Below are 27,460 nucleotides of genomic sequence, written 5' to 3'. Positions count from 1 at the left end.
CATATTTCAAATCATAAGTGTAAACAAGTGAACGTTGTATATACCTTTTGCTATATTAAACCTTCGATTTGTACATTTGTGTGGATTCGTTTCATCAGGTGGGAAAGTGTTCATCATACTTATATCATGTACTGGATGGCCAGAAGTTAAAGTACAAGAGGTAGTGGTATTAAATACCATATCTAACAATACAGTCAGGGAATTGTACCCCTCAGTTACAATTGGTCCTTCGAGCCGGAGGGTAACTAGTGTAATATTAATATAGTGTTATTAATATTGAAATGGCCTATGATGAACACTCCACGAAACGATCCTCCTAACCTAGAACGCCCGCGGCGCAGACGACAGACACCTCAGTACTTAGAGGCTTACACTGTCAGTCAACTACCTAGCCTTCGACAAACGGTAAACGCGGTAAAAGTAGAAAGTAAAATTATGTCTGACCTTAACGACCAGGTTTCCCCGACCACAGAGGCCCTAGTAGGTCCTAATGTAACTGACCAAGCTCACGGTGGGGACCAGGAGGGAGCGGACATGCCTTTACCCCCCGCCACTACCCAAGAAGTAGTCCCCGACCAGTCCCGGGAGGAAGACGACCCTACAGAGAGAGAACTCTGCACGGAAGAAGAGGAGGAGAGCGCCGAGGAAATAGAGCTCCAGGACTCCCCAACGAGTACCCCCAGGAGCGGCTCACGCAGGAGCGGCTCACCTCCACAACCGCCTTCCCCCAGCGAAGCGGAGAGGATGCTACAACAGGCGTTCCTCGTCAGCCTGACAGCCTCTACCGAACGCGATCGACTCCAAGCGCAGACGCTTAGCGAGCGCGAACATTTTACCATTGAAAGAGACCGTCTCCAAGCACAGGCGCTTAGCGAGCGCGAACAACTCCAAGCGCAACAACGGAGCGAAGAAGAGCGCACACGCCTGGAGATGAGACGCCTTCAGACAGAAGAGAATATGGCAAGAGACCGGGCCGACGCCCAGCGCGCCGCTGCCGGTGCCCAAAGAGAAGCAGATCTCACCAAGCGCGAAGTCGAGCGCGACAAGTTACAAGCGCAGCTAATGGAGCAGCTGATCCGCAAGGCAACACCCTCTCCCTCCGCCAGGGGTTCAAGGAACTCGTCGAGACAACAGTCAAGGGCAGCGTCTCCTCAACGAGCAAGCGATCCTGAACTTGACCAACAGACCGAGTCTAGACCCCCCGCAGACCCCCTTCCCAGACCGGTCCAAGCGAGACCCAGCTACAAGGAAGGAGCGGCATACACTGCGGAGAAGCTAAATAAACGATTACAGGATCTGGAAGATCTGATAGAGGAAGAAGAGGGAGAGGAGGAGAACCAAGCCCGACGACAGCACAGTACTCCACCGGACCAGGAGGTCCCATACAGTCCAGGCTATACCCCCGCGGCGCTGCGCTACAGACCCCCGACTCTATTCACAGGTGAGCACGACGCACGACCAGCCCCGAGGAATAGCACCTGGACCAGCGGGCCATGGTACCCTGTCAGTACCAGCCCACAGCGAGGCGCAAGAGAGGACTCGCCCAGGAGGTCTCTCCCCCAACGCTCGCCGATGTATCAGCCATCCACGGCGTCATACATTGCCACGCCGTCATTCCCAGACTTCGCCTATGAGAGTCGAGCACAGTACACGGAGCTCCGGATGTGCTTAGAGACAATGATGGTGGATGTCGCTGATGAACGCCACAAGTATGCAATATTACTGAAGCACCTGAAAGTACCGCGAGCGCACAATATAGCGCTAGCCTATGCCACCTCTGCGACACCATACACAGCGGCCCTAGCGGCGCTGGACCAGAGATATGGACGTATATGGGATTACGTAATCCAAGAGATAAGGCATATTGATCGCCTACCCCCAGCCACAGACAATCGCTCACTAGACGACCTGTCAATCAAAGTGCAGTCCCTGGTAGGGATGCTGGGAGCGCAACGGGAGAAGGGCATGCATGAGCTATACGCCAACTCTAACGTCGAGAGGATTTTGGAGAAGCTGCCACCCGCAAGACAGGAGCGCTTTAGGCGGCAGAGAGATTACCGGGATCCCAGCGGCCCCGAGCCATCCCTCCTTGATCTAGCCGACTTCCTGGCGAGAGAAGTCAGCAGCTTACGACTAGATACATTCGGGCGGAGCACGCCAAGCTCCAGAGAGGGACCCAGGAGAATAAATGATAGAAGAAGATCGGTGACTGTCATGCACCAATCAGAGTCAGTACCGAGCAGTAAGAGTCACAGCACCCCCTCGAGAAAAGAGAAGTGGAAGATAGCGTGTCCCTACTGTGAGAAAGAACACTGGCTGTCACAATGTGACCTATTCACAAAGATGAATGCAGAAGAAGTGAGTCAATGGATAAAGTCCAACAGGCGCTGTTATCGATGTGCGCGGCCCCACATGGCAGCCGAATGCCGCCTAAAGAAAAGGTGCAGCCGGTGCGATGGAGCCCATCTAGATATACTACACGAAAGTAACGGAAGACGGCCCCCACCTGCACCACGGAGCGGCACCAAGGCAAGTGTCATGTACATTGACCCCGCCAGCAGCAGCGGCGCCCAAGTGCTCTTAAAGGTAGTCCGTGTGACATTGAGCTACCAAGATAAAGTCATGGACACTTACGCCGTCCTTGACGACGGGTCAGAGAAGACCCTTCTGCTCGCGTCCGCTGCGGCCCAGCTGGGACTGCGGGGGAGCAAGAACAAAATGACGATTCGGACAATAAGAAGAGATTTAAAGACGATAAAGGGCGAGAATGTCTCCTTCACTATCGCAGCAAACGGGCAGCCAGAGCGACGGCACAAGATTACAAATGCTTTCACCAGCCAAGAAATAGGACTATCGCAGTACACCTACCCTGTCACCAAGTTGATGGATAAATATGTGCACCTGCGCCAATTACCTATCCCGCTCATAGACGGCGCTACCCCGACCCTGCTGATAGGCTCCGACCATGCAGAACTCATAGTCCCGATTGACCGGGTCCATACAGGCCCCCGAGGCTGTCCTGCAGCAGTCGAGACCCGCCTAGGGTGGACCCTACAAGGCCCCCTCGCTAAATCTCTCAACCGAACAGCAGCCACTAGCTGCCTCCACTCCAGAACGACAGAAGAAGACACCACTCTCCTGCAGCATGTCGAGAGGCTATGGACCCTAGAGACAATGCCCTTTAAGAACGAAAAGAAAGATATTCGCTCTAAAGAAGACATTTACGCCATCAACCTACTCGAGCAGGGGACAAAGAGAGTCACAGTCGGCGGAGTGATGAGATACGCAACTCCACTCCTGAGGCGAGAGGGAATGCCCACCTTTCACGCAAAGAAAGACGCCACGGAGCGCTATCTATTGAACACGGAGCGGCGCCTAGCCAAAGACCCCGCTCAAGAGAGTGTGTACCGCGCTGAGATTGAGAAGCTAATCACAGCGGGACACGTAACAAAGATTGACATTAAAGAGGCCGATCAGACGACCGAATCATGGTACGTGCCGCATCACAAGGTCCATCACAACGGCAAGGATCGCATTGTGTTTAACTGCAGCTACCAGATCGGATCCCAAAATCTGAATAAAGAGCTCTTGCCCGGCCCCACACTCGGCCCCTCCCTACTAGGCGTGTTACTGCGCTTCCGCCAGGACAAGGTGGCTATCAGCGGGGATATCAAAGGGATGTTCTTGCAGGTGAGACTAGTAGAGGAGGACAAGCCTCTGCTGCGATTCCTATGGAGAGAGAGGATCGGAGATGAGAACCCAGCCATCTACCAGTGGGAAGTACTCCCCTTCGGAACCACATGCAGCCCGTGCTGTGCTACATTTGCACTACAGAAACACGTCACAGAGGACCCAGCAGCAGATGAAGAGGTCCAACACAGTGTGAAGAACAGTTTCTACGTGGACAACTGTTTACAAAGCGTTTCGACTCAAGAAGAAGCCGAGGCTCTCCTAATCAAGTTACGCGCCTCCCTGATCAAAGGCGGCTTTGATCTCAGGCAGTGGGCCAGCAGTGACCCGCACGTATTGCGCAGCCTCTCCCCCGCGGACAAGGCTGCCAGCAGCGAGACCTGGATGGCGACAATCCCAGGAGAAGCCCAAGAAATGACACTAGGACTAGTCTGGCGCTTCAAAACAGACTCGCTCCACTATAGACACAAACCCTTGGCTCCAGAGCAGGGAAGGTCGACGGCGATACCGACCACCAGACGGAGTGTGTACAGAACACTCGCCAGACAATATGACCCGTTGGGATGTATTCTACCTTACACCACCAGGGCAAAGATGATTGTACGAGCACTATGGGACAAGGACCAGGGCTGGGACGACCCAATACCCGCACACCTTGCCTCAACATGGAGAGAGTGGGAGACGGAACTCCGCTCACTCCCAGGCGTCAATATACGCCGCAGCTACTTCCCATCCACAGTGAGGCCAGAGACATGCGAGATTGATCTACACGTCTTCAGCGACGCCTCCGAAGTAGCCTACGGATCGGTGGCTTACTTGCGTGCCCAAGAGAAGGGAGGAAAGATACACACTGCTTTCATCCTGGCTCGCTCAAGAATAGCCCCCCGAAAGCAACAATCTATCCCGCGTCTAGAGCTCTGCGCAGCCCTCGCAGGAGCGCATCTAGCCACGTTAATCCAACGTGAACTCACCATTCCGGTGCACAGAACAATCTTGTGGTCAGACTCCACGACAGTACTCACATGGATCAAGTCTGATTCATGCAGATACAAAGTCTTCGTGGGAGTCAGAGTCACCGAGATTCAAGAGTTAACAGAAGCAGCGAGCTGGCGGTATGTGGACACCAAACACAACCCAGCTGACGTCATCACCCGGGGAATGTCTCTGGATGACCTAACCCGTCGCAACATCTACAGTGACGGACCAGAATTCCTCAAGCTCCCGGAAGGAGAGTGGCCTACGCCCATCCCGCGGGAAGCAAGTAACGAGGAGGCTGAGAACAAGAAACCTATGTTCTGTGGACTGAGCACTGTCGCCTCCACAGACCCCAACATAGATGACTGCATTACCCTAGAGAGTGCGCAGCAAAGAACATTCCTGCGGCACCACCCAGAGATTCAGTCCACCACTGACATGTCAGCAGCTGACTACGAAGAAGCAGAACTTCTTCTACTACAACGAGCCCAGAGAGACTCGTTCCCCGACGAGCTAGACTGTCTACAGGGAGGAAACCCCGTCCCATCAGACAGCAGACTGATTCACCTGGCACCAGAGAGTGACGCCCATAATCTCATCAGAGTGGGTGGTCGCCTGCGGAGAGCCCCCGATCTACCAGATGACATTAAGTACCCGATCGTCTTGAACAGCCGACACAAGGTCACAGAGCTGATCATAAAGAAATACGACGAGGATGTACACCACGCAGGAGCAGAGAGAGTCTTCGCGGAGATCAGACGTCGTTATTGGATATTGCAAGGGAGAGAAGCAGTACGGCGCTTCCAGCGAACCTGTCTAGACTGCCGTAAGTGGCGCGCGCAGCCCAGCATACCACGGATGGCTGACTTACCCCCCTGTCGCCTCCGAATCGGCGACAAGCCATTCCACTCCACGGGCATGGACTGCTTTGGCCCGTTGTATATAAAGAGAGGAAGAGGCACCGAGAAGCGGTGGGGTATTGTATTCAAATGCATGACCACCAGAGCGATACATATCGAGCTCCTTCCGACCATGAGCACAGACTCATTCCTTATGGCCTTCCGAAGATTCACATCACGGAAAGGAAAACCGTCTACATTGTTGTCTGATCACGGGACCAACTTCAAAGGCGGAGAAAGAGAGCTGAGAGAGAGCTTCCAAGCTATGGGCCCAGAACTTAAGACCCACCTCGCTCCATCCCAGATTGACTTCCAGTTTAATCCCCCGAACGCACCCCACTTCGGTGGAACCTGGGAACGAGAAGTACGTTCTATAAAGACAGCCCTGTACGCCGTACTTGGGGCCCAGACTGTGGCGGAGGAAGTCCTAATGACAGTCCTCACGGAGATCGAGGGAGTATTGAACTCAAAGCCCCTCGGTTACGTCTCCAGTGATGTAGCAGATGTCGACCCAGTCACCCCCAACACACTCCTAATGGGGCGGCTGGACCCCGCGCTACCCCAGACAATGTACAGGCCTGAAGAAGCGAACGGCCGAAGAATGTGGAGGTACAGCCAAGTACTAGCTGACAAGTTTTGGAGCAGCTTCCTACTTCACTACCTACCGTCTCTACAGACCCGCCAGAAGTGGGTAAAAGAGAGAGACAATTTGACAGAAGGAACAGTCGTCATGATTATTGACCAGTCACTACCCAGAGCTATGTGGCCGGCTGGCCGCGTAAGCAAAGTGATCACCGGTGCCGATGGCAAGGTCCGAGCAGCTGAAGTACTCGTCCAAGGGCGCACTTACACACGTCCCGTGGCGAGGCTCATAGAACTGCCCCGACTCCCAGATACTATCGATGATGACCATGACCCCATGACTTTGTGAGTTGACTGACCCTTACAGCGGACCTTGAGTGGTAGACAGTGCGGTTAATCTGTCTCTGCTTAGCTAATTAGGTGGGACTAATTAGGGGGCGGCTGTTGTGAAGGATCAGATTAAACCGAATATATATATTTATTTATATATATTTAATTGTATTTGTATATCGTTTGATATCCCCTGTATATTCCTTGTACAATATGCACTGAATATCCCTTTAGTCTACTAAACAGCCCATAATAGTTTCATTCTACCATTGGACGAGAACCTGGCGCCAGGTTGCCATACCCCTATGTTCAAGTTCAATCGTGCCGCCCAACATGTCGTGGCAAGCCCCGGTTCCGCGCAGGAATATGTCGGGCGAAATACGAATGGTACTATTTGTTCATAGCGCATATATATATGGCGCAAGTAAAGTAGAACTTTCTTTTAGTCCAGTTCTTTACCCTCCAACAGAGTGACAGACGCGAAGCCTCCCCACGACGCACGTGTGGTGTAGTAAGGCCTACTTGGCCCCAGAATAGGCATTGAGATATCGTGTAGATTAATAGTTGAATAGTCATAGTTTGGCACTATACCGTCGAGTTGGACGTATTCTATTAAGCTAATAATAGTCTATTTATGTATGGTGCATCGTTCGGTTAGAGTTCTAAAGTTATCAGTACCCCCATCGTTCCTGACGTTATCTGGACGCTTAACCAGGCTGGGCAGACCCCTAGTGGTGCTTGCATCCGAGGAGCTCCGGGCCAGGGCGACTGGACCTGTATATTGGATTACTCTACCCGGACGACGGCGAGCCTTCCACGGCTTGGATTATGCTTTGGGTGCTTTGATTATTCCATGGATAAAGGCCAACACTGCGGAGTGTTGGAACTACCCCCCGGAGAGGACTCCAGGTGAGACGGCGCTCTACACCAGTGAGGTCGCCTCACGTCTCTCCGTTGTGGACCGGCAGCTACCGTCCACAGAGGGTCCAGCTGTATTCGTCTGCGGACCGAGGTTCTGTGGGCACCGTGTTCAAGACTTTGAATTCTCCCAAGAAACCGTCGGCCAGATGGGATACCGCCAGTGGCTTCTCTAACCCCCCCCTCCTACTGTCTTACAACCAGCGGGACCCCCCCCCCCCTTAGTGTATCCAGCTATAATCATTTAAGTACCATCGCTATAGTTTCCTAAATATCCAGGTTGTATACTTACTCCCTGCGTAACCAGAGATTGGACATTCAATGTTGATTTACCTACGAATACTCATTTGCCATAAAAGTGCATATTTCAAATCATAAGTGTAAACAAGTGAACGTTGTATATACCTTTTGCTATATTAAACCTTCGATTTGTACATTTGTGTGGATTCGTTTCATCAGGTGGGAAAGTGTTCATCATACTTATATCATGTACTGGATGGCCAGAAGTTAAAGTACAAGAGGTAGTGGTATTAAATACCATATCTAACAATACAGTCAGGGAATTGTACCCCTCAGTTACAGTATGTGTTGTCCGCTAACGTAACTTTGTCTCCCACTAAAATGTGCGTTTCGCTTAAGAGAGCCACATCAACCTGTTTGTTTTTCATCAATGTGAGCACGCTTTTGCGTTTATGTTGATTGTTTATTCCCCCAGTGTTCCAGATCATTATATTCAAACTAGCCATAATCTATACATATTGATTTGTATTTGTTGGTAATATTTCTAGAGTGCGAATTCACAATGGATTTACATCCCACCGTTGAGGTCCCGTTGAGAGCCGAGCATAAAAACATACATATATACAAAAAAAAACCTGATCCCCCCTCCCTTACAGAGTCGTACAAGGTACCTATTTGATACCTCCTTCGCGTACAACTTCTTCCTTTCCTGCACCTCCGGTCTGCCCAGAATGAGCAATTTATCCTAAGATTTCCTATGTATACCATAGAATCTTTTAATTCTAATTTAATAGAATGTCACCTATTTTTATTTTTTTTAAACCTTCTATTAACATTTATTGGTTAGAACATTTCAGAATAAAGAAATAGAGAATAAGAAATAGTGATGTTTAGAATTAGATATCGAAAACCCATATAATCCGGGAATATCTACTTACATTTTTTAAATACCTTTGCATGTTTACACATCTAAACGACAAGGAGAATTTTAAATACTTGTATGCAGATCGTCCCCCGTCCTGCGTGATCATTAATCTGTTATGGTGGTCGTTGTTCTTCACATCTATTTCCTGACCAAGTTTCATATCGTTGTTATTTCACGGGGCCATCATTGAAAAAGGTATTGTATTCCAGAGTGCTGCCCGCCGCGTGACTTGCAGATTGATGTTTTAATGTTCCAGTACATTCCTCGTGCCATAGAACAATAACAATCCAGTATATTCCAGAATATTCCGTTATGACTCATAGCCTTCATGTAAGAAAAATAGAGTCGAAAATTCTAGAATGTTCGAAAATGGTCGGTATCAAATCAAGATCTGCATATTACAGTGAATCTATGGTGTTTAGCGTTTTATATCAAATTACTTATTTCTCATTGTTGTCAAAAGTTTGTACGTTGCCATTTTTGATGTCCATGCAATTGTAGCGTTTTCCATGAAAGATGAGTCTTGTCATCCACTTTTTATATTCTTCATGTAATCTTCTGCCGCCTCAAGCGAACGTAGCACGAATCTCTTTCCTTCTCCCTCAACTATGGAAAGATTAGCCGGATACCGTAAGATGGGGTGGAAACCGTTCTCATATAGCCGGTTTACTACACCCTTGTAGCGGGCCTGCAGAGTTATGGCTTCTTTGCACATATCTTCATAGAACCACACTCTTTTCCCTTTGTACATCAGTTTCCCCCATTTCTTGCGTGATTCCCTGATAATCATGTCTATTGTTGCAGTTTCCCGTAGACTAGCAATTATCACTCTTTCCTTGTTGTTATTATTGTAGTTTTCAGATCCAATTCTGTAGCGTTTGTCCACTATCGGTTCTGTAGTTAAAATTTCAGAACCTAGGATTTCGAATAGCACTGCAGCAAACTTGTCATCTGTGCAGATGACTGATTCATCCAAACCCACTATACAGAGATTGAATCTGCGGGCGTGCCGTTCTATTTCTAGCAGATGGATCAAGTTTTCCTCCTTGTTGTCATGGATTGCCTGCCGGAGCTGTTTGTTTTCCAGTTGCATTTCCTTCGATACTTCGGCGATAGCTTCAGATAGTTCCTTATTCTTCTCCTCTTGCTTCCGTGAGTATTCGTTCCCAGTATTTGCAACCGCCGTTATGCGATCGGATTGTGCTACAACCTGTGTCTTGATATATTCAAATTTAGCCTCTATGGCTATCTTAAATGCGGTAGCATTAATCTCGGCTCTTTCCACAGCTTTAGAAATATCAGTAACCTTGTCGGTTAAGATCTTCATCATATCTGTCATCAGCGTTTTGAAGTCGGGTCAAATACTCTCCATGACTGTCTCGGCTGAGGTCATTTGGATGTTAGAATCCATGCTATTGTCGGGCTTTTTATTCTCTATAGCGTCTGCTTTTCCCTTCCCTGTGGAACGTGTCACCGCGCCGTCTGCCGTTGGAGAATCTGCTTCACGGCTTTTTGAGTTATCTTTCTTTGCTGGCATGTCGCGTTTGACTGTCGATATAGTTAGTTGAAGGTCTTAGTAAATAATATATATGTCGAGGTTTAAACACATTAGTGTTGTATAAAGTAGGTTTTTAAGCGAAATTAACAAAAAATGGAGCGGAGCTTGTGACAGATGCGACCGTCACATACTGTCGTCAAACCGGAAGTTTAATTTAAATTTAAATTTAATTCCACTTTAATTTGTATTATTTAATTTATTTATCTTGTTATGAGTGATTGCTGTATTGTTCTTCAAATACATTTTCATTTAAAGTTGCTTAAGATCCAAATTCAAATGTTTCATGAGTCATTATTTTAATTTGCTATGGGATCATCATGTTATGATGTTGTTTGGTCCTGACAAGAGTCTCAAAGTCTGGGGTGATGGTAGACAAGCAACTCTGAGGTCATGCTCAATGTCCAATCTGTTCCTCTGCTCCGTCTTCAGCTGGACCAGAGGTGAGAAGCTACTTTCACAAAGATAGTGCAAAAAAAAAATAAAAAAAATAAAAATATATATATATATATAAAGAAATATATAATTTTTTTTAAAAATATAATTGGTTTTCGATTAGTCGACTAATCGAAAAAATAATCGACAGATTAGTCGACTACCAAAATAGTCATTAGTTGCAGCCCTCGCTGCTTCAATAAAACCCACCCCTCCTAAGAGGGTCTCTTTATCGGAGGAAACTTAGTTGTTTTAGTGGGGGGAGATATGGGGGTTTAGGTTCTAAGAGAGAAAAAACAGAGGAAGAGAGAGGCGAAGGAAAAGGGGGGGGGCTCCAACTGCCGCTTCTCTCTCCGTGTTTACATCTCGCGTCTCTCGCCATTTGAGGTCGGGGCTCTAATTGAACCCTGACTTCGCCAGCGAGGCATCAAAGATGAAACCCTGTGGCCCCTCCATGCAACACTCTGGGATGTGCTGGTAGGGGGCGCAAGGCCCTCTCCGGCACCAGCATTTTTCGTAGAACCGGAGGGACTTGAACCCCGCGGCCTGCATACTCTTCCTCCTACTACCAACCACCCGCCCTGCTCGCTTCACCACCGCTCATAACGGCGGGAGCAAGCAGGCGGAGAGCTTGTAGGGCTGAGCCCAAACGTTCGAACCTTCGTTTGTTACGTTGGCATTTGAATTTTAAATCAACATTCTAATTTTTTATATATATTTTTTCTATTCATTCTGTTTAAACCAATGGGGTTTTTCTTCACAGTTGCAGATAAAGATTAGGCTACACTAATATTATAGTATTAAAAGAAACTGATGAGTTATATTCATTAAAGAACGTTGATTTAATTGATTTAGTTGGGCTGGGGCTTCTCCCTGGGCTGGGTCTGGAAAGTTGATTTAATAAAAAAAAGAAAAAAAATACTAATTGAATCAGATCAATCACTTCATTCAAATTGAGGATTTATTTTGAGGATATTTATTTTAAAAAAATGTAAAAAAATCTTTAAAAAAAACTAATACTTTTTTTTAAATTTGTATTATTAAAAACGAAGGTTCGAACGTCCGTTTGAAAAACCCTGACGAAGTTTGAATCCCAAAAACAGGCTTTGGGGACAGCCTTAAGAGCTTGTGCCACAATCGTCTGCCATCAGAGAGACCGCGCCCGTTCTGTCGGGGGTCCGTTTGATGGCGTCTCCGGAGCTACCTGTCTCACGAGTGAGGGGCGCTCGATGGTCTTCGGGCGGCACTACACTCTAGGCCGTTTGCCACCGGGGTCGAAGAAACAGCAATAAGAAAACTATAAGCTAAATTTCCACTGTCTAAGGTGCGCTTATAGCAAAACCTTCCGAATGAAAATATGAGGGAAGGACGAAGCACGGTCACGCCCCTCGCTTATATCCATAAGCGGAAATGGGCGTGGTTGGGCAAATGATGGGTGCATGTAGCGAAAGTTTTCAGTGATAAATAGGTCATGAGGTTAATCCCCATAGACTGGCCCATAGAGCAAATAACGCAAAGCAAGGAACGAAATGTAACGATTTTCTCATAGACTTCAATGCATTCGACAGAGAATTCTCTTCCTGGTTTGGCTCGTGACTTTTCACCTAGATCCCGAATTCACTAATTCCCACGTGGGGTACCATTGGCTTTAATTCGATCCATATAATTGTATTAAAATTATGCACACCCGCTAGAGGTCGCCAAAGTGCCGGTGGGCAAATCGTCCTCAAGAGGGCCCACATGTGGGCCGCTGCGTGGTAAAAGGTTTTAAATAGCTCTACAGTCTGACAGCCATCACTGATACTGTATAGTGTTTGGTCAGTAACATGGGTCTCCCAGTCCCTCAGCTCTGCAGTAAACAGACTTTTTTTCTGGTATCCCATTCCACTTTATCCAATCAGGAGAGAGAACCCTCAATATTTTTACTTATTTCAAGAAATCTTGCCAAGCCAGATTTGATTATTACTGCACTGGCAGATTATTTTACCCGTTTAAACCACATATTATTTGCTTAAACTAGTTTTTAGTTCTCTTTTTTGTCAGACGGGAGTTCTCCATGGGTCTCCTGATTGGAACAAGTGTATTTTGTGTTTACTGCAGAGCAGAGGGACTGGGAGACCCTAGACCCATGTTACTGACCAAACACTCTATATCAGTGATTGCTGTCGGAATGTAGAGCTATTATTTTAACACGTAGACCACTTATTTTAACAAATAAATAACACTTACACCACCTTTAACACTTTGATTGCCTAAGGCTAAATTCATGATATACCATAGGTTGCCAGCTCTATTTGTCTATGGAGAAGTTCCCCTTCTTTGCAGGGCTATAACTTTTTAAATTCTATTGCTAAATTGCCATTATTAGGGCCCATTCAATGTCCTATATGTATTGTTCAGGGTGTATGAACGTTAAACTTTTTCATTCACATATTCATACTAAAATATGATCTAAAGTATAAGTATGTTTTCATCTCTTTCTGCAGCTTTCTCCAGAACGTGATTTATAGCCCCAAATGCATTATATTGATGATCAAATACAGTTTGATAGCAATCGGCGCGATATAAAAAAATCCAACTGGACGGACTTCTGGAAGTTACTACACGTCATCTGATGTTGACCGGATGCGCGAGGGGGCGGTTATAATTCCGTGGGCAGCGTTATACCATTCATCTAATGTGGGTCAAATGTTCATCATAGCAGTTAGTGTCGAACACGGAAATATTACACGCTAAAACTCACCCCAGTCTCCGCGGGCCGTTGGGCGATCAGCGTGGGGTAGACAGTTTTCCATTATGGGATGTAAAGATATCCGGTCCATTTCCAGCTTGTATAATAGTATATATGTCCAAATCATGTTGTTTATCGAGTTATTGGCAACGGATCGCTATGTATTGTGACGAGCTAGAGTGCCGGAACCTATACCGAGTGCCCGGAAGTAATATGGGTGAACAGCACATCGTCCAAGTAACTTCCTGTTTGGCGATTGCGCCGATCGGCCACCAGATGGCGCTCTTGAACCGCTAGAGGGTTCAGTGGGGCTTTTTGGTGGGTCTCAGGTAGAGCCATATGAAATCCGCGTTCACGGAATCGCGGACGGAATCGCGGAATTAACCAATAAAAATGGAATCAACTGCAAAACGTGGAATATTGCAGAATTTGGCCTAATCTGGACTGAAATTTCGTTTTTGGGTGGAACGTTTGGTGCACACGCGACCGGGGAGGCGGGGACTCTACAGCGTGTTACACACAACACAGCCGCGGTGCTCAAGCGTCTGGCTGCTTCAGTGTTAACGTCGTCAAGAAGCTAAACAATTCCACAATAAGCCCTGAATTCAGAGCAGAACAGTATCCTAATGACTTTTATGCCTCCGGTGATAAGGTGTTTTGCTAATTCTGTCAACGTTCCGTGGACTGGACCCGCAAAAACACTTGCGACACTATTGTGATTAAATGGCTATAACGTTAGGACATGATCGCTTCTAGCTAAATCTAGTGCACCCACTATTTGTTTAATGCAAACGATTGTCATTATACACTGCCCTTTATAAACTAAATACACTTAAATAGCTATGTAACGTTATAGGACTATAGATGGAAATGATAGCTTCTAGCTAAATCTGGTGCACCCATCAATTTGTTTAATGCAAACGATTGTCATTATACACTGCCCTTTATAATCTAAATAAACTTAAATAGCTATGAAACGTTACAGTACATAGGACTATAGATGGAAATGATATCTTCTTGCTAAATCTAGTGCACCCATCCATTTGTTTAATGCAAACTATTGTCATTATACACTGTCCTTTATAAACGAAATAAACTAAACTAAAGGTGCCTAAATTATGCATTACTATATTTCATCACAATATAATAGATATAGCTAGGTTACTGACATTGTCTTTGTGATAATGTCAGTAGTAGCTAGCTGTATCTATTGTTTACACTTGACATTTTTATTTTGTCACAATATTAATTGAAAAATATTGTGTAAAATGTAACTATTTCTGAGTTGCAGCACTTAAAAACATTAAATGGACTGTTATATCTTATTCAATTGTGGACATTTATTCATTCCCACTTATTAGACACTATTTCTGATGGTAAAATGAGCATGAAAAGCAAAATACAGAATTCTGAAATATTAAAACGGAAAAAATGGAATTTGGGAAAAAATAAAATGGAATTTGGAAAATAATAAAACGGATTTCATATGGCTCTCAGGCCAGCGGATGGGAAATATGAATCCGATCACAGATTTTTGAAATATTGATATCAAAGACGAGTTACGGCGTCTTCGGCAACTTGAGCATGGCGGGGAAGGACGCCTAAACTCGTCTTCTGGCAGTTAAAGTGTTAACTGGTGACCATTTGTGTCCACGATCCAGTGTTGTTAGTAATGACAGTGGAGGTGACAGCTGTTCAAATGCTGCATAAACCTAACGTTACTACTAGGAAGGGAAACTTCTGTTGACTTTACTGATATTGACAAATAAACATTAAGCCTTCCCTTTTGTTTGTGGATGGTGTCACATTAAACACAATTGTTGTGAAGTAGAAACAATGATGACAAAAAAAGCTGTCCAAAGCAAATAAATTAATCCGTTGAAAAGGACCTTCACAAGTATTTTGTGAGTGGGAGTGGTGCTCATTGGCTGGATTGGATGATTTATGGTCAACTAAAGTAGTCGGATAAGCATCAGTGAGAAATTGAGAATGAGATTTTTGTTCAATGGCAGAGGGAACAAATCACCACAGTAGCACATATCTTATTACTGTAACTTTTATTGATTATATTGTCGTCGTTGTTTCTACTTCCCAATAATTGTGTTCAATGTGACACCATCCACAAACAAAACGGAAGACACATATCAGTGAAGTTGACAGAAATCTCACTTCCTAGTAACGTTAGCTTGCACCTCAATCGACCGACACCAGTCACCACTATCGACACGAGACAATCCTCACTCATCTTATATTACAACTACATGCCAGTTTTGACCTAAAGCGACAACTAGATTTACTGTCTGCCTAGATTAACGTTAGCACTTGAAAACACAGAACAGAAAGTCCCCATGATGTACTGTTAGCCAAGAAGCTAGCTAGTCATGTTCCTTCGGCATCTATGTGAATTAACGTGACCAAATATTGAACAATTTCATGTGAATACTTGTGAAATAATACCCACGTAGGGAAACACGTTACCACTAGTTATTGAATTAATCCAAAAGTTAACTAATGTTACGCAGTTAGTCTGATGACGGTTAACTAATTTGGCGTAGAAACTGTACATTGGAGGAGGTTGGGTGGGTGGGTGAGGGCTGTACATTGGAGGTGGGGGGGGGGGGGGGGTTGGGTAGGGGACACACACACATTTTACACTGTACATTGGAATACTGACAAAGCCTTACTTGGTCATTTACTGTACAACTAGGTTAGGACATTTGTAGGGGCCAGTTTCGAATTGCAGTCTCACGTAGGTGTTTTTTGAGAGTGTTTTTGAAAGTGGGTAGTGATTCACATTCCTTTACAGCTTTACAGCCCCACCCACCCAACCCCATTGATTGATTGATTGATTGAAAAGTTTATTAACAGATTGCAGAATGGGTACAGTACAGTACAGCTCAATACATACAATTGTTAAGAGGATGCAGACCTGAGAAAGACTTTCGTCTTGTTTCCATCAGGGTCCCCCATTTTCAATTCATCATATGACACACATGACATACAGATAGACAGTACTGCTACATCTATACATTTATGACATACCAGATTTTCAAATGCAGTACTGTTTGTGATACTAAAAAAATCCAGAAGAAGAGTATATACATTTGACATAGAAACTGTGCATTGGGGGAGGTTGGGTAGGTGGGGTGGGGCTGTACATTGGAGGTGGGGGGGGGGGGGGGGGTTGGGTAGGGGGGGGGGGGGGACACTGTACATTGGAATACTGACATACATTTGACATGGAAACTGTACATTGGAGGAGGTTGGGTAGGTGGGGTGGGGCTGTACATTGGAATACTGACAAAGCCATGCTTGGTCTTTATTGTACAACTGGGTTAGGACATTTGTAGGGGCCAGTTTTGAATTGCAGTCTCCCGTAGGTGTTCTTTGAGAGTGTTTTTGAAGGTGGGTAGTGATTTACATTCCTTTACAGCTTTGGGTAGGGCGTTCCACATTGTTGTGGCATAATTGCGAAACGTGTTTAGTCCCTTGTTTGAGCCGAATCTGGGTTTTACATGATTTGTGGAGCTCCCTCTGGTGTTGTGATCGTGGTATTCACTGACCTTTGGGAAGTATTTTGACATGTACATGGGTACCTTGGTCGTGTAGTGTATCTTGTAGACCAGGCCCATTGCAAGTTGCTGTACTCTGTCGTCTACTCTAAGCCATCCTAGGTTGGCAAAGTGTGCAGGGGTGAGGTGGGTTCTAGGAGTCAGGTCAAGCAGTAGTCTGACTAGTTTGTTTTGAGATGTTTGTAATTTGGTTTTTAGTGCCTTTGAGGTGCTTTGGTACCATGAGGTGCAAGCATAGTCGTAGTACCCTTGAATGAGTGCTCCTGCCAGAGTCTTCAGCCTAGGGTATTCTTGTTTACCAGGGAGGAGATCCGGTACAAGAATCGAGTTCGTTGATTGACTTTTTTTATTACACTGGATGCCATTTTGTCACAGGAAAGATTAGCCTCTAGGATGGAACCCAGGTAGGTAATTTCATCTTTCCTTGTGACAATATTGTCACCCACTGTAACTGAGAAGCAGTCTGTTTTGCTGAGTTTGTTATTTGAACCGAAGAGAATGGACTCTGTTTTGCCCATGTGTAATGATAGTTTGTTGTCGGCGAGCCATATGCAGATTTTGCCTAGTTCCGAGCGGAGGGTTTTTTCAACCTGTAACTTGTTCTTGTCAGAGACCAGCAGGGCTGAGTCGTCCGCAAACAGGAACAAGTTGCAGTCACAAGCTGACGACATGTCATTTGCATAAATTAGGAACAGTAGTGGTCCTAGTATGCTTCCTTGAGGAACACCACAGTTCACTGTGAGGGGGGGGGATAGGGTACCGTTTACCTCCACCATCTGTTCTCTCCCCTCCAGGTAGGATTGTATCCAGCTCACTGATAAACTATCAAAACCAATTGCTTTTAGCTTGTCAATCAGAATGGTGTGATTGACAGTGTCGAAGGCCTTTTGTAGGTCTAGCATGACCATGCCGCAGTATTTGCCCGCGTCCACCTCTTGCTTGATGTGGTCGTTCAAATAGAGAAGGCATGTGTCAGTGGAGTGGGATGTTCTGAAGCCAGATTGGAATTCGTAGATTAGATTTTTATCCGTAAGGTACTTTTCGACCTGTTCGTATACTATTTTTTCCATGACTTTCGAGATGGATGTAAGGATAGAAACAGGGCGGTAGTTGCCTGGGTCTAATTTGCTGCCCTTTTTGTGCAGGGGTGTTACTCTCGCTATTTTGAAGTCCTTGGGGACGTGTCCCTGTTTTATGGAGAGGTTTATTATGTGTGTGATGACTGGGGTGATGGCGGCTGCTGAGTCTCTGAGGAATTTGGAGGGGATGTTGTCATGGCCAGTGGCCTTGTTCGGTTGGAGGGCGCTCAGTTTATTGAGTACCTCATCTGTAGTTACCATTTCCAGTTTGAAATCGTCTTTGTGGACGCCTAGGTTCTTGTAGTATGCTACTATGTGTTCTACCCCATACTGCCCTGAGTGGGAGGGTAGTTTGTTTACCAGTGTTGTGGCTATGTTTGTGAAGAAAGTGTTTAAGTAATTGGCTACATCCAGTTTGTCTGTGATGAGCGTGTTGTCCGTCTTTATGTTTATGTTTGAGAACCTGGTTTTAAGTTTTTTACTGCAGCCTAGTTGATTATTGAGTAATTTCCAAAGTTCACGTGGTTTATTTTTGTTTTCCTCAGTTTTGTCATTGATGAAATTTTTTTTTGCAGTTTTTATCATGGAGTTTACGTCATTTCTTAGTCTGTTTCTTTCTAGTTTGAGTTCAGTCACGTGGGCTTGGAGTTCACTGCTCGTGCTTTTGGTAAGCTTTGACTGACTCTTATGAAATTCAGAGCATTTTTTGTCTCTGGCTTTCATAGCGGTCAGTATTTCAGTGTGCATCCACGGCTCAGCGCGATTTTTTACCCTGGTGGTTCTTAGGGGGGCCATGTTGTTTAGTATTGTTGAGAATTTGGTTTTGAAGCCAAGCCAGGTTTCTTCAACCAGTGTACCATTGAGTTCCTCTGACCAGTCCAGGCTCTTCAGTTCAAGGTTAAAGGCCTCGCTAGAGTACGTTTTGAGGTCTCTAGATGTGACCATTTTGTGACAGCCAGCCTTTTGCTTTGGCTTTTTGCGGGAACAGAATATCATATAATGATCACTTAACCTGCATGCTATCACCCCTTTATTGGAGATCATGGACTTGTCGGAGGTCAGGATGAGGTCAATGGTAGTCTGGGTTGATTCACACACCCTTGTGGGTTGGGTGATTAGCTGGCTGAAACCGTGCAGATCAGAAAATCTACTGAAGGCCTTGAAGACGGGTGCTGCTTTACGTAGCATATCCGTGTTCCAGTCCCCAATAAGGATTTTTTCTACGCCCTCCACCCCAGTTAAGCACCCATCAAGTGTGTCATAAAAGCCACTCTGTTCTGGTGGTCTATAGATTGTGCCTATTAGTACTGATTTTGCCCTTTCAAATAAGATTTCAATCCATACAGTTACAGCCCACCTACCCAACCTCCTCCAATGTACAGTTTCTATGTCAAATGTATATACACTATTTTTCTGAACACTTTTTGTATCACAAACAGTACTGTATTTGCAAATCTGGTATGTCATAAATGTATAGATGTAGCAGTACTGTCTATCTGTATGTCGTGTGTGTTTGATTGATTGATTGATTGAAAACTTTATTAACAGATTGCAGAATGGGTACAATACAGTACAGCTCAATACACACAATTGTTAAGGGGATGCAGACCAGAGAAAGACTTTCGTCTTGTTTACATCAGGGTCCCCCATTTTCAATTCATCAGGACATATATGACATACATGACATACAGATAGTCAGTACTGCTACATCTATACATTTATGACATACCAGATTTGCAAATACAGTACTGTTTGTGATACAGAAGGAGTCAGGAAAAGGGAGTATATACATTTGACGTAGAAACTGTACATTGGAGGAGGTTGGGTGGGGGGGGGTTGGGTACACTGGGATATTGACAACCATACTGGGTAATCTACATTGGAGGTGGTTGGGGGGGGGGGGGGCGCACTGTATATACAAGCAAAACTGTACATTGAGGGGGGGGGGGGGGACACTGTACAAACAAACAAAATTGTACATTGGACTATTGACAAAACCATACTAGGTAAATGACTGTACATTGGAGGGGGTTGGGTTAGGATATTTACAGGGGCCAGTGTTGAATTGCAGTCTCCCGTAGGTGTCCCTTGAGAGAGGTTTTGAAAGTGGGTAGTGATCCACATTCCTTCACAGCTTTGGGTAGGGCGTTCCACATTGATGTGGCATAATTGCGAAACGTGTTTAGTCCCTTATTTGAGCCGAATCTGGGTTTAACATGATTTGTGGAGCTCCCTCTGGTGTTGTGATCGTGGTATTCACTGACCTTTGGGAAGTATTTTGACATGTACATGCAGTGTTCGAATTATGAGGGGGCCAATGGGGGCTCAGCCCCCATAGCTATAGTCTGAGCCCCCATAGTCAAGACCCCCTGTGGGGGTCTCTAAAAAATTTATATAATATTTCTTTTTTTTTTTACGAATTAGTATTATTTATGTTACCTAAATAAATTGTTAATAGATCATATTTTTCTTTTCAGTTTTTAAAAGAACTGAGTAATTAATGTTGTGGAATAGGCTGCATTTCACCTCCAAGCCGCTATGCGTCACCCATAAGTTTAACGCTACTGCAACCTAGTGAAGAAGAAGCAGCAAGCAGCTGCTGTAAACAGAAAGCTGCCGGTCTGTGTCCTGCAACTAAAAACATAAACACTAAACAGTACGCCACATGCCGCCAAAAAAAAAGAAAAAAAAAAGGCTCAACCCGCCGCAAGGCTGTACAAAGCTGGACAGCTTTGGTTTTATAAAAAGGCCAAAGACTGACGCTGTTAGTGTAGCAGCTAGCAGCGCTACTGTCACTGAAGTTGACACTGCTAGTGCTAGTACTAGTGTTAGCTCTGCTGCTCCTGTGCGCAGTGCACCTGTTATTGTTACCGCGCCGGTTGCCACTCCCAGACCCGAGTCTCCACCACTAGACCTGGACTGCGCTGCTACTCAACCACCACAATGCTGGGGTCCGAGTCAGTGGAACTTTTGGAAAAATAAATATGACTGGTTATTTGCCAAGGAGGGATGCATTGGCTGCCTTCCATGTAAAAACGCCAAGATATTGTTAAATAAATCATTTGGAGCCCATTTGGCAGAGCAGTGGATGAATGGGACTGTGACTAGCTCTCAGAGCAAGAAGTTGAGGAAGAGAATATAGTCGTCACTACTCGCTTTGGATAAAAGAGGTCAGTGGTTTGAATCCCGGCTCTTCCAGTCTGCATGTCGGTGACGTGCTGCAGTAGTTACTTTTCTTCTTGTTGTTCTAAGAAGATGCTGCTACTATTTTTCATACAGTTCTTGATTACCTGTGCACATTTGTTTATAACATTATTTATTTTGATTTATACAAGTATTTATTTTATGTTCATTTTATTATCAGATGATAATGTTACTTACTGTATCCTGATAAATGCTGCTGTTGTGCCATACAACTATTTATTTTCCATTAGATTATTTTGTTAGTTTTTGATTTCTAAGTGCAGAGACAAATAAATGTTAATTCAAGTTCATAAATTTGGTCTAATTTTTCAAATTAAATTGTTGTATTTTTTCAGATGCAAAATGCAAATAAGTAAATATGGCATTATATATCAGAGGTGAGTAAGAAAATGAACAAATATTGATGGTTAAGAATGAGCCTGAATAATGACATCACACAATAGTCTAATGCATAGGTGTCAAACTCATGGCCCGCGGGCCAAATGCGGCCCGCCACGTCATTTGATGTAGCCCCCCAAGAGCGCCGGTAAAAAAATAGCGGCGTTAAAATAATTGTGGGTTAATGCGTTAATAAAGCTTTGACAGCCTTAGTTATTACACATTCTTACACATACATGTGTGTTGAACATCTGAGGTATTGATGAAGTAACAAAGGAAAAAAGCCAAAAGCACTTACTCCTCAGACATTCTTTGACAATTTTACAGCCCAAAATACAAAAAAGATCCAGGCGGAATAGGTAACAAAGGGTTGAAGAAATATTGTCTGAACTGTCAGATGCAAGCTGGCTGTGTGACATAACCGAGCATCTCGCTCAATTGAATAAGAAGCTGTAGGGACGCAAACAAGTCCCACCCAAAACTTGACCAATATAGTTGTGAACTGAGACAACCCTTATTTTGTTATTTTTGAGTACAGTTACAGTTGTGTGTTCATGCAGACACATAATAGCAATTTCATTACAAATTGAAAATGGGGGACCTTGATGAAGTAAACAAGTCGAAAGTCCTTCTCTGGTCTGCATTCCCTTAACAATTGTGTGTATTGAGCTGTACTGTACTGTACCCATTCTGCAATCTGTTAATTAAAGTTAATTAAACTATCTTCCATTAGTGGCCTCTGCAAGGTTGTGTGCAGCCATTTGTTTTTGTAACATCTGCTACATCTGTCCCGACTCCCACGTGTTCTTTGCAGCTCAGTTGTTAGTTCTGCCCTTCTTGACTGTGACAAAAAGGTTTTGAACAAACTTAATGTCATAGCTTGTATTTGATGATATTCTTCTTTGTTATTTACTTGAATGGTTTGATCATTGATTGATGGAGTAATATGGGGTTCTGATAAACTAAAATTATTTGTTAAAATAACATAAGCTAACATATATTTCTACATCTATGCAAATGCATATGCAATATGTATAACTTGAATAAGTAATAAATACAGAAACAACATGTTTAACAATATGTAAATGAGTAGCTACATTTATTTTACATTACATTAACATTAATACGGTCTTTGGCCCTTTGAGGGCAACCATAATGCTGATGTGGCCCTCTGTGAAAATGAGTTTGACACCCCTGTAGAGAGGAACTGAGGAGGGTAGAAAGAAAGAGAAGTCACCGCTGCTCTGTGAAAATGAGTTTGACACCCCTGTAGAGAGGAACTGAGGAGGGCAGAAAGAAAGAGAAGTCACCGCTGTAGACAACAACTGACTCAATTTTGGATCTAGAATTCTTATTTCTTGTGATAATATAAATTAGATTGGGAGAGTAGCTTAATATAAGCCTAATCTACTGGGGGAAACCTTGTTTTAACCTTTGAATAGACTGCTACCTAATAAGGTATTACACTCTTATCTTATGAGCTTGTATAGCACATCTGCAGACATATTGATCTAGTGTGTAGACTATTCTCTTATAGCCAACTTTTGTCATCACGACTTTATTGTTTTACAGGATAATATACTGTACCAATACTGTAGATCTGTCTCTGGGTACTTCTTCTCTTCTCTCATTTCTGGACTCTTTTTGTATCACAAACAGTACTGTATTTGCAAATCTGGTATGTCATAAATGTATCTGTACTGTCTATCTGTATGTCGTGTGTGTCATATATGTTATGATGAATTGAAAATGGGGGACCCTGAAGTAAACAAGTCGAAAGTCTTTCTCTGGTCTGCATTCCCTTAACAATTGTGTGTATTGAGCTGTACTGTACTGTACCCATTCTGCAATCTGTTAATTAAAGTTAATTAAACTATCTTCCATTAGTGGCCTCTGCAAGGTTGTGTGCAGCCATTTGTTTTTGTAACATCTGCTACATCTGTCCCGACTCCCACGTGTTCTTTGCAGCTCAGTTGTTAGTTCTGCCCTTCTTGACTGTGACAAAAAGGTTTTGAACAAACTTAATGTCATAGCTTGTATTTGATGATATTCTTCTTTGTTATTTACTTGAATGGTTTGATCATTGATTGATGGAGTAATATGGGGTTCTGATAAACTAAAATTATTTGTTAAAATAACATAAGCTAACATATATTTTTACATCTATGCAAATGCATATGCAATATGTATAACTTGAATAAGTAATAAATACAGAAACAACATGTTTAACAATATGTAAATGAGTAGCTACATTTATTTTACATTACATTAACATTAATACGGTCTTTGGCCCTTTGAGGGCAACCATAATGCTGATGTGGCCCTCTGTGAAAATGAGTTTGACACCCCTGGTCTAATGATTAGAATGTTGTGTGATGTCATTATTACTTAGTATTAGACTAATCCTAATGAGATATTCCTCTAAATATGACTTCGAAAACAGCCACAATTCCAGGAAAAAAAATAGTAAAAAAAAAGATTCAGGGGGCCCCCATAGCTCTCAGGTGATAATTCGAACCCTGTGTACATGGGTACCTTGGTCGTGTAGTGTATCTTGTAGACCAGGCCCATTGCAAGTTGCTGTACTCTGTCGTCTACTCTAAGCCATCCTAGGTTGTCAAAGTGGGCAGGGGTGAGGTGGGTTCTAGGAGTAAGGTCAAGCAGTAGTCTGACCAGTTTGTTTTGAGATGTTTGTAATTTTGTTTTTAGCGCCTGTCATATGATGAATTGAAAATGGGGGACCCTGATGTAAACAAGACGAAAGTCTTTCTCTGGTCTGCATCGCCTTAACAATTGTATGTATTGAGCTGTACTGTACTGTACCCATTCTGCAATCTGTTAATAAACTTTTCAATCAATCAATCAATCAATAGCCGTTAGTACTCACCCAACTCTGGGTCTTCTTCTCCGCGACTCTCCTCAGTAATTCTTGATTTGACGGCACAGTTGACCCAATAAGGAGCCAGAAAGACAATAAACAATATGGACATCATTGTAAAAGTGTGGGGCTAATGATAGCTACTCTAGGTTAGTAATATCATTGTCATACATTCTTAATGATGTCAAGCAGCAAGCTACTGCCTACTGTAGCTGGGCTACCCGGAAGTACAGGAAAAACATCAACATCCGTCAGAGCGGCGTCTATACTTTCCGTAGCCGCATTTCTGGCAAGACGCTCTCTGATTGGCCGACGCCTGTTTCTACACTGGTTAAGCTTAGGCACTCTTTCGAAGTTGGTTAAGGTTAGAGTTTGTCTTAGAGCGTGACGGCAAGTTATTTCGACGGTTAAGCTTAGGCACTCTTTCGAAGTTGGTTAAGGTTAGAGTTTGTCTTAGAGCATGGCGATAGAACGCCAGGTAGTTTGCAGGCTGTTCGACGGAAATGGGCAAAGACACATCTCGTCACGCGATTGGGCAACAGTGGCCAATCAGAGAGCGTCTCCCAGAAATGCGGCTACGGAAAGTATAGACGCGCACAGTGCAATACTCCAATTCAGCCATTGGGTGGGTGGCACTGCTGAGCGGAGCGGCAGAGCTTGCGGCATTATGTAGCCCTAATCCGCCATGATTTTCATTCGAAGCTCAGCTCACCTGGCAGCCTATTGCTTAATAACAGCGGAGCAGTGCTGCCGTTGCTTCCGCGTTTTCCCTGATTGGCTGCGACACGCCCCGCGGCAGGCGCGGCAACCGCAGAGCGGAGCGGAGCGGAGCGGCAGAGCTTGCGGCATTATGTAACCGCCCTAATCCGCCATGATTTTCATTCGAAGCTCAGCTCACCTGGCAGCGCAGCGGTCCTGTGGTCCGTTGTTGACAAGTTCGAATCCCATCAAATTTTTTTTTTAACGTGTATTCTTTCGCCGGTTAAGGTTAGGCATGGTTAAGGTTAAGGTTAGGCATTGTTTCGGAGTTGGTTAAGGTTAGAACGGTTAAGTTTAGGCGCTGTTAAGGAGCTGGTTAAGGTTAGAGTTTGTCTTAGAGAATGGCAATATTCTTTCTATGGTTAAGGTTAAGGTTAGGCATGGTTAAGGTTAAGGTTAGGCATTGTTTCGGAGTTGGTTAAGGTTAGAACGGTTAAGTTTAGGCGCTGTTAAGGAGCTGGTTAAGGTTAGAGTTTGTCTTAGAGAATGGCAATATTCTTTCTATGGTTAAGGTTAAGGTTAGGCATGGTTAAGGTTAAGGTTAAGGTTAGGCATTGTTTCGGAGTTGGTTAAGGTTAGAACGGTTAAGTTTAGGCGCTGTTAAGGAGCTGGTTAAGGTTAGAGTTTGTCTTAGAGAATGGCAATATTCTTTCTATGGTTAAGGTTAAGGTTAGGCATGGTTAAGGTTAAGGTTAAGGTTAAGGTTAGGCATTGTTTCGGAGTTGGTTAAGGTTAGAACGGTTAAGTTTAGGCGCTGTTAAGGAGCTGGTTAAGGTTAGCGTTTGTCTTAGAGAATGGCAATAGACAGCCTATTTCCGCACTGCCGCTCTCCCGCGTTGCCGCGGTCACATGGTCAAATTGTCACATTCTTGCACTCCTCCGCTGTTAGAAAGCAACACGCCACCTGGCAGCGCAGCGGTCCTGCGGTCCGTTGTTGACAAGTTTGAATCCCATCAAATTTTTTTTTTTAACGTGTATTCTTTCGCCGGTTAAGGTTAGGCATGGTTAAGGTTAAGGTTAGGCATTCTTTCGGAGTTGGTTAAGGTTAGAACGGTTAAGTTTAGGCGCTGTTAAGGAGCTGGTTAAGGTTAGAGTTTGTCTTAGAGAATGGCAATATTCTTTCTATGGTTAAGGTTAAGGTTAGGCATGGTTATGGTTAAGGTTAAGGTTAGGCATTGTTTCGGAGTTGGTTAAGGTTAGAACGGTTAAGTTTAGGCGCTGTTAAGGAGCTGGTTAAGGTTAGCGTTTGTCTTAGAGAATGGCAATAGACAGCCTATTTCCGCACTGCCGCTCTCTCGCGCTGCCGCGGTCACATGGTCAAATTGTCACATTCTTGCACTCCTCCGCTGTTAGAAAGCAACACGCGAGCGGCCCTCACAGCCCCCAACGAACTCGATTCTTGTACCGAATGTGTGAATATTTTAGGCAACCAACTTGTGTTCAGTGTTTCTCTGATTGGCCACTACGCCCATGTGACCGCGGCAGTGCGGAAATAGGCTGCATTCTATTGCCATTCTCTGCGACAAACTCTAACCTTAACCAACTCCGAAACAGCGCCTAAACTTAACCCTTCTAACCTTAACCAACTCCGAAACAATGCCTAACCTTAACCCTAACCTTAACCAACTCCGAAACAATGCCTAAACTTAACCATAACCTTAACCAACTCCGAAAGAATATTGCCATGCTCTAAGACAAACTCTAACCTTAACCAACTCCGAAACAGCGCCTAAACTTAACCCTTCTAACCTTAACCAACTCCGAAACAATGCCTAAACTTAACCCTAACCTTAACCAACTCCGAAACAATGCCTAAACTTAACCGGCGAAAGAATGCATGTTAAAAAAAAAATAAAAAAAAATTGAAGGGATTCAAACTTGTCACCAACGCACCACAGGATCCACAGCAAGGCAGCGAACCAGTTGAGCTAGCCGTCAATGTTAAAAGAGGAGAATTACGGCTACATAATGCTGCCGCTCCGCTCTGCCGCGTCGCCGCGGGGGCGTGGCTAGACGCAAGTTGGTTACCTTAAATAATAACGCGACCCGCGTCTCCTCTCTGGTAAACAAGAATACCCTGAAGACTCTGGCAGGAGCACTCATTCAAGGGCACTACGACTATGCTTGCACCTCATGGTACCAAAGCACCTCAAAGGCGCTAAAAACAAAATTACAAACATCTCAAAACTAACTGGTCAGACTACTGCTTGACCTGACTCCTAGAACCCACCTCACCCCTGCACACTTTGACAACCTAGGATGGCTTAGAGTAGACGACAGAGTACAGCAACTTGCAATGGGCCTGGTCTA

At 44.6% G+C, this 27,460-nt stretch overlaps 1 protein-coding gene across 1 annotated transcript in view; it reads right to left on the bottom strand.

The window, feature by feature from the left end:
- Nucleotides 1-24,600, bottom strand: part of adam17a (ADAM metallopeptidase domain 17a) — a 99,995-nt gene extending 75,395 nt beyond the window's left edge. The window contains exon 1 of the mRNA XM_084309608.1: nt 24,401-24,600. Within this exon, the coding sequence (XP_084165734.1) occupies nt 24,401-24,506 (106 nt within the window). The 5' untranslated portion in view covers nt 24,507-24,600. The remainder of the gene's footprint in view (nt 1-24,400) is intronic.
- Nucleotides 24,601-27,460: the final 2,860 nt, after the last annotated feature.

This window comes from Notolepis coatsorum (genome assembly GCF_963971535.1).
Source record: "Notolepis coatsorum genome assembly, chromosome: 3".
NCBI lineage: Eukaryota > Metazoa > Chordata > Actinopteri > Aulopiformes > Paralepididae > Notolepis > Notolepis coatsorum.
This window is presented reverse-complemented; position numbering and strand designations above follow the sequence as displayed.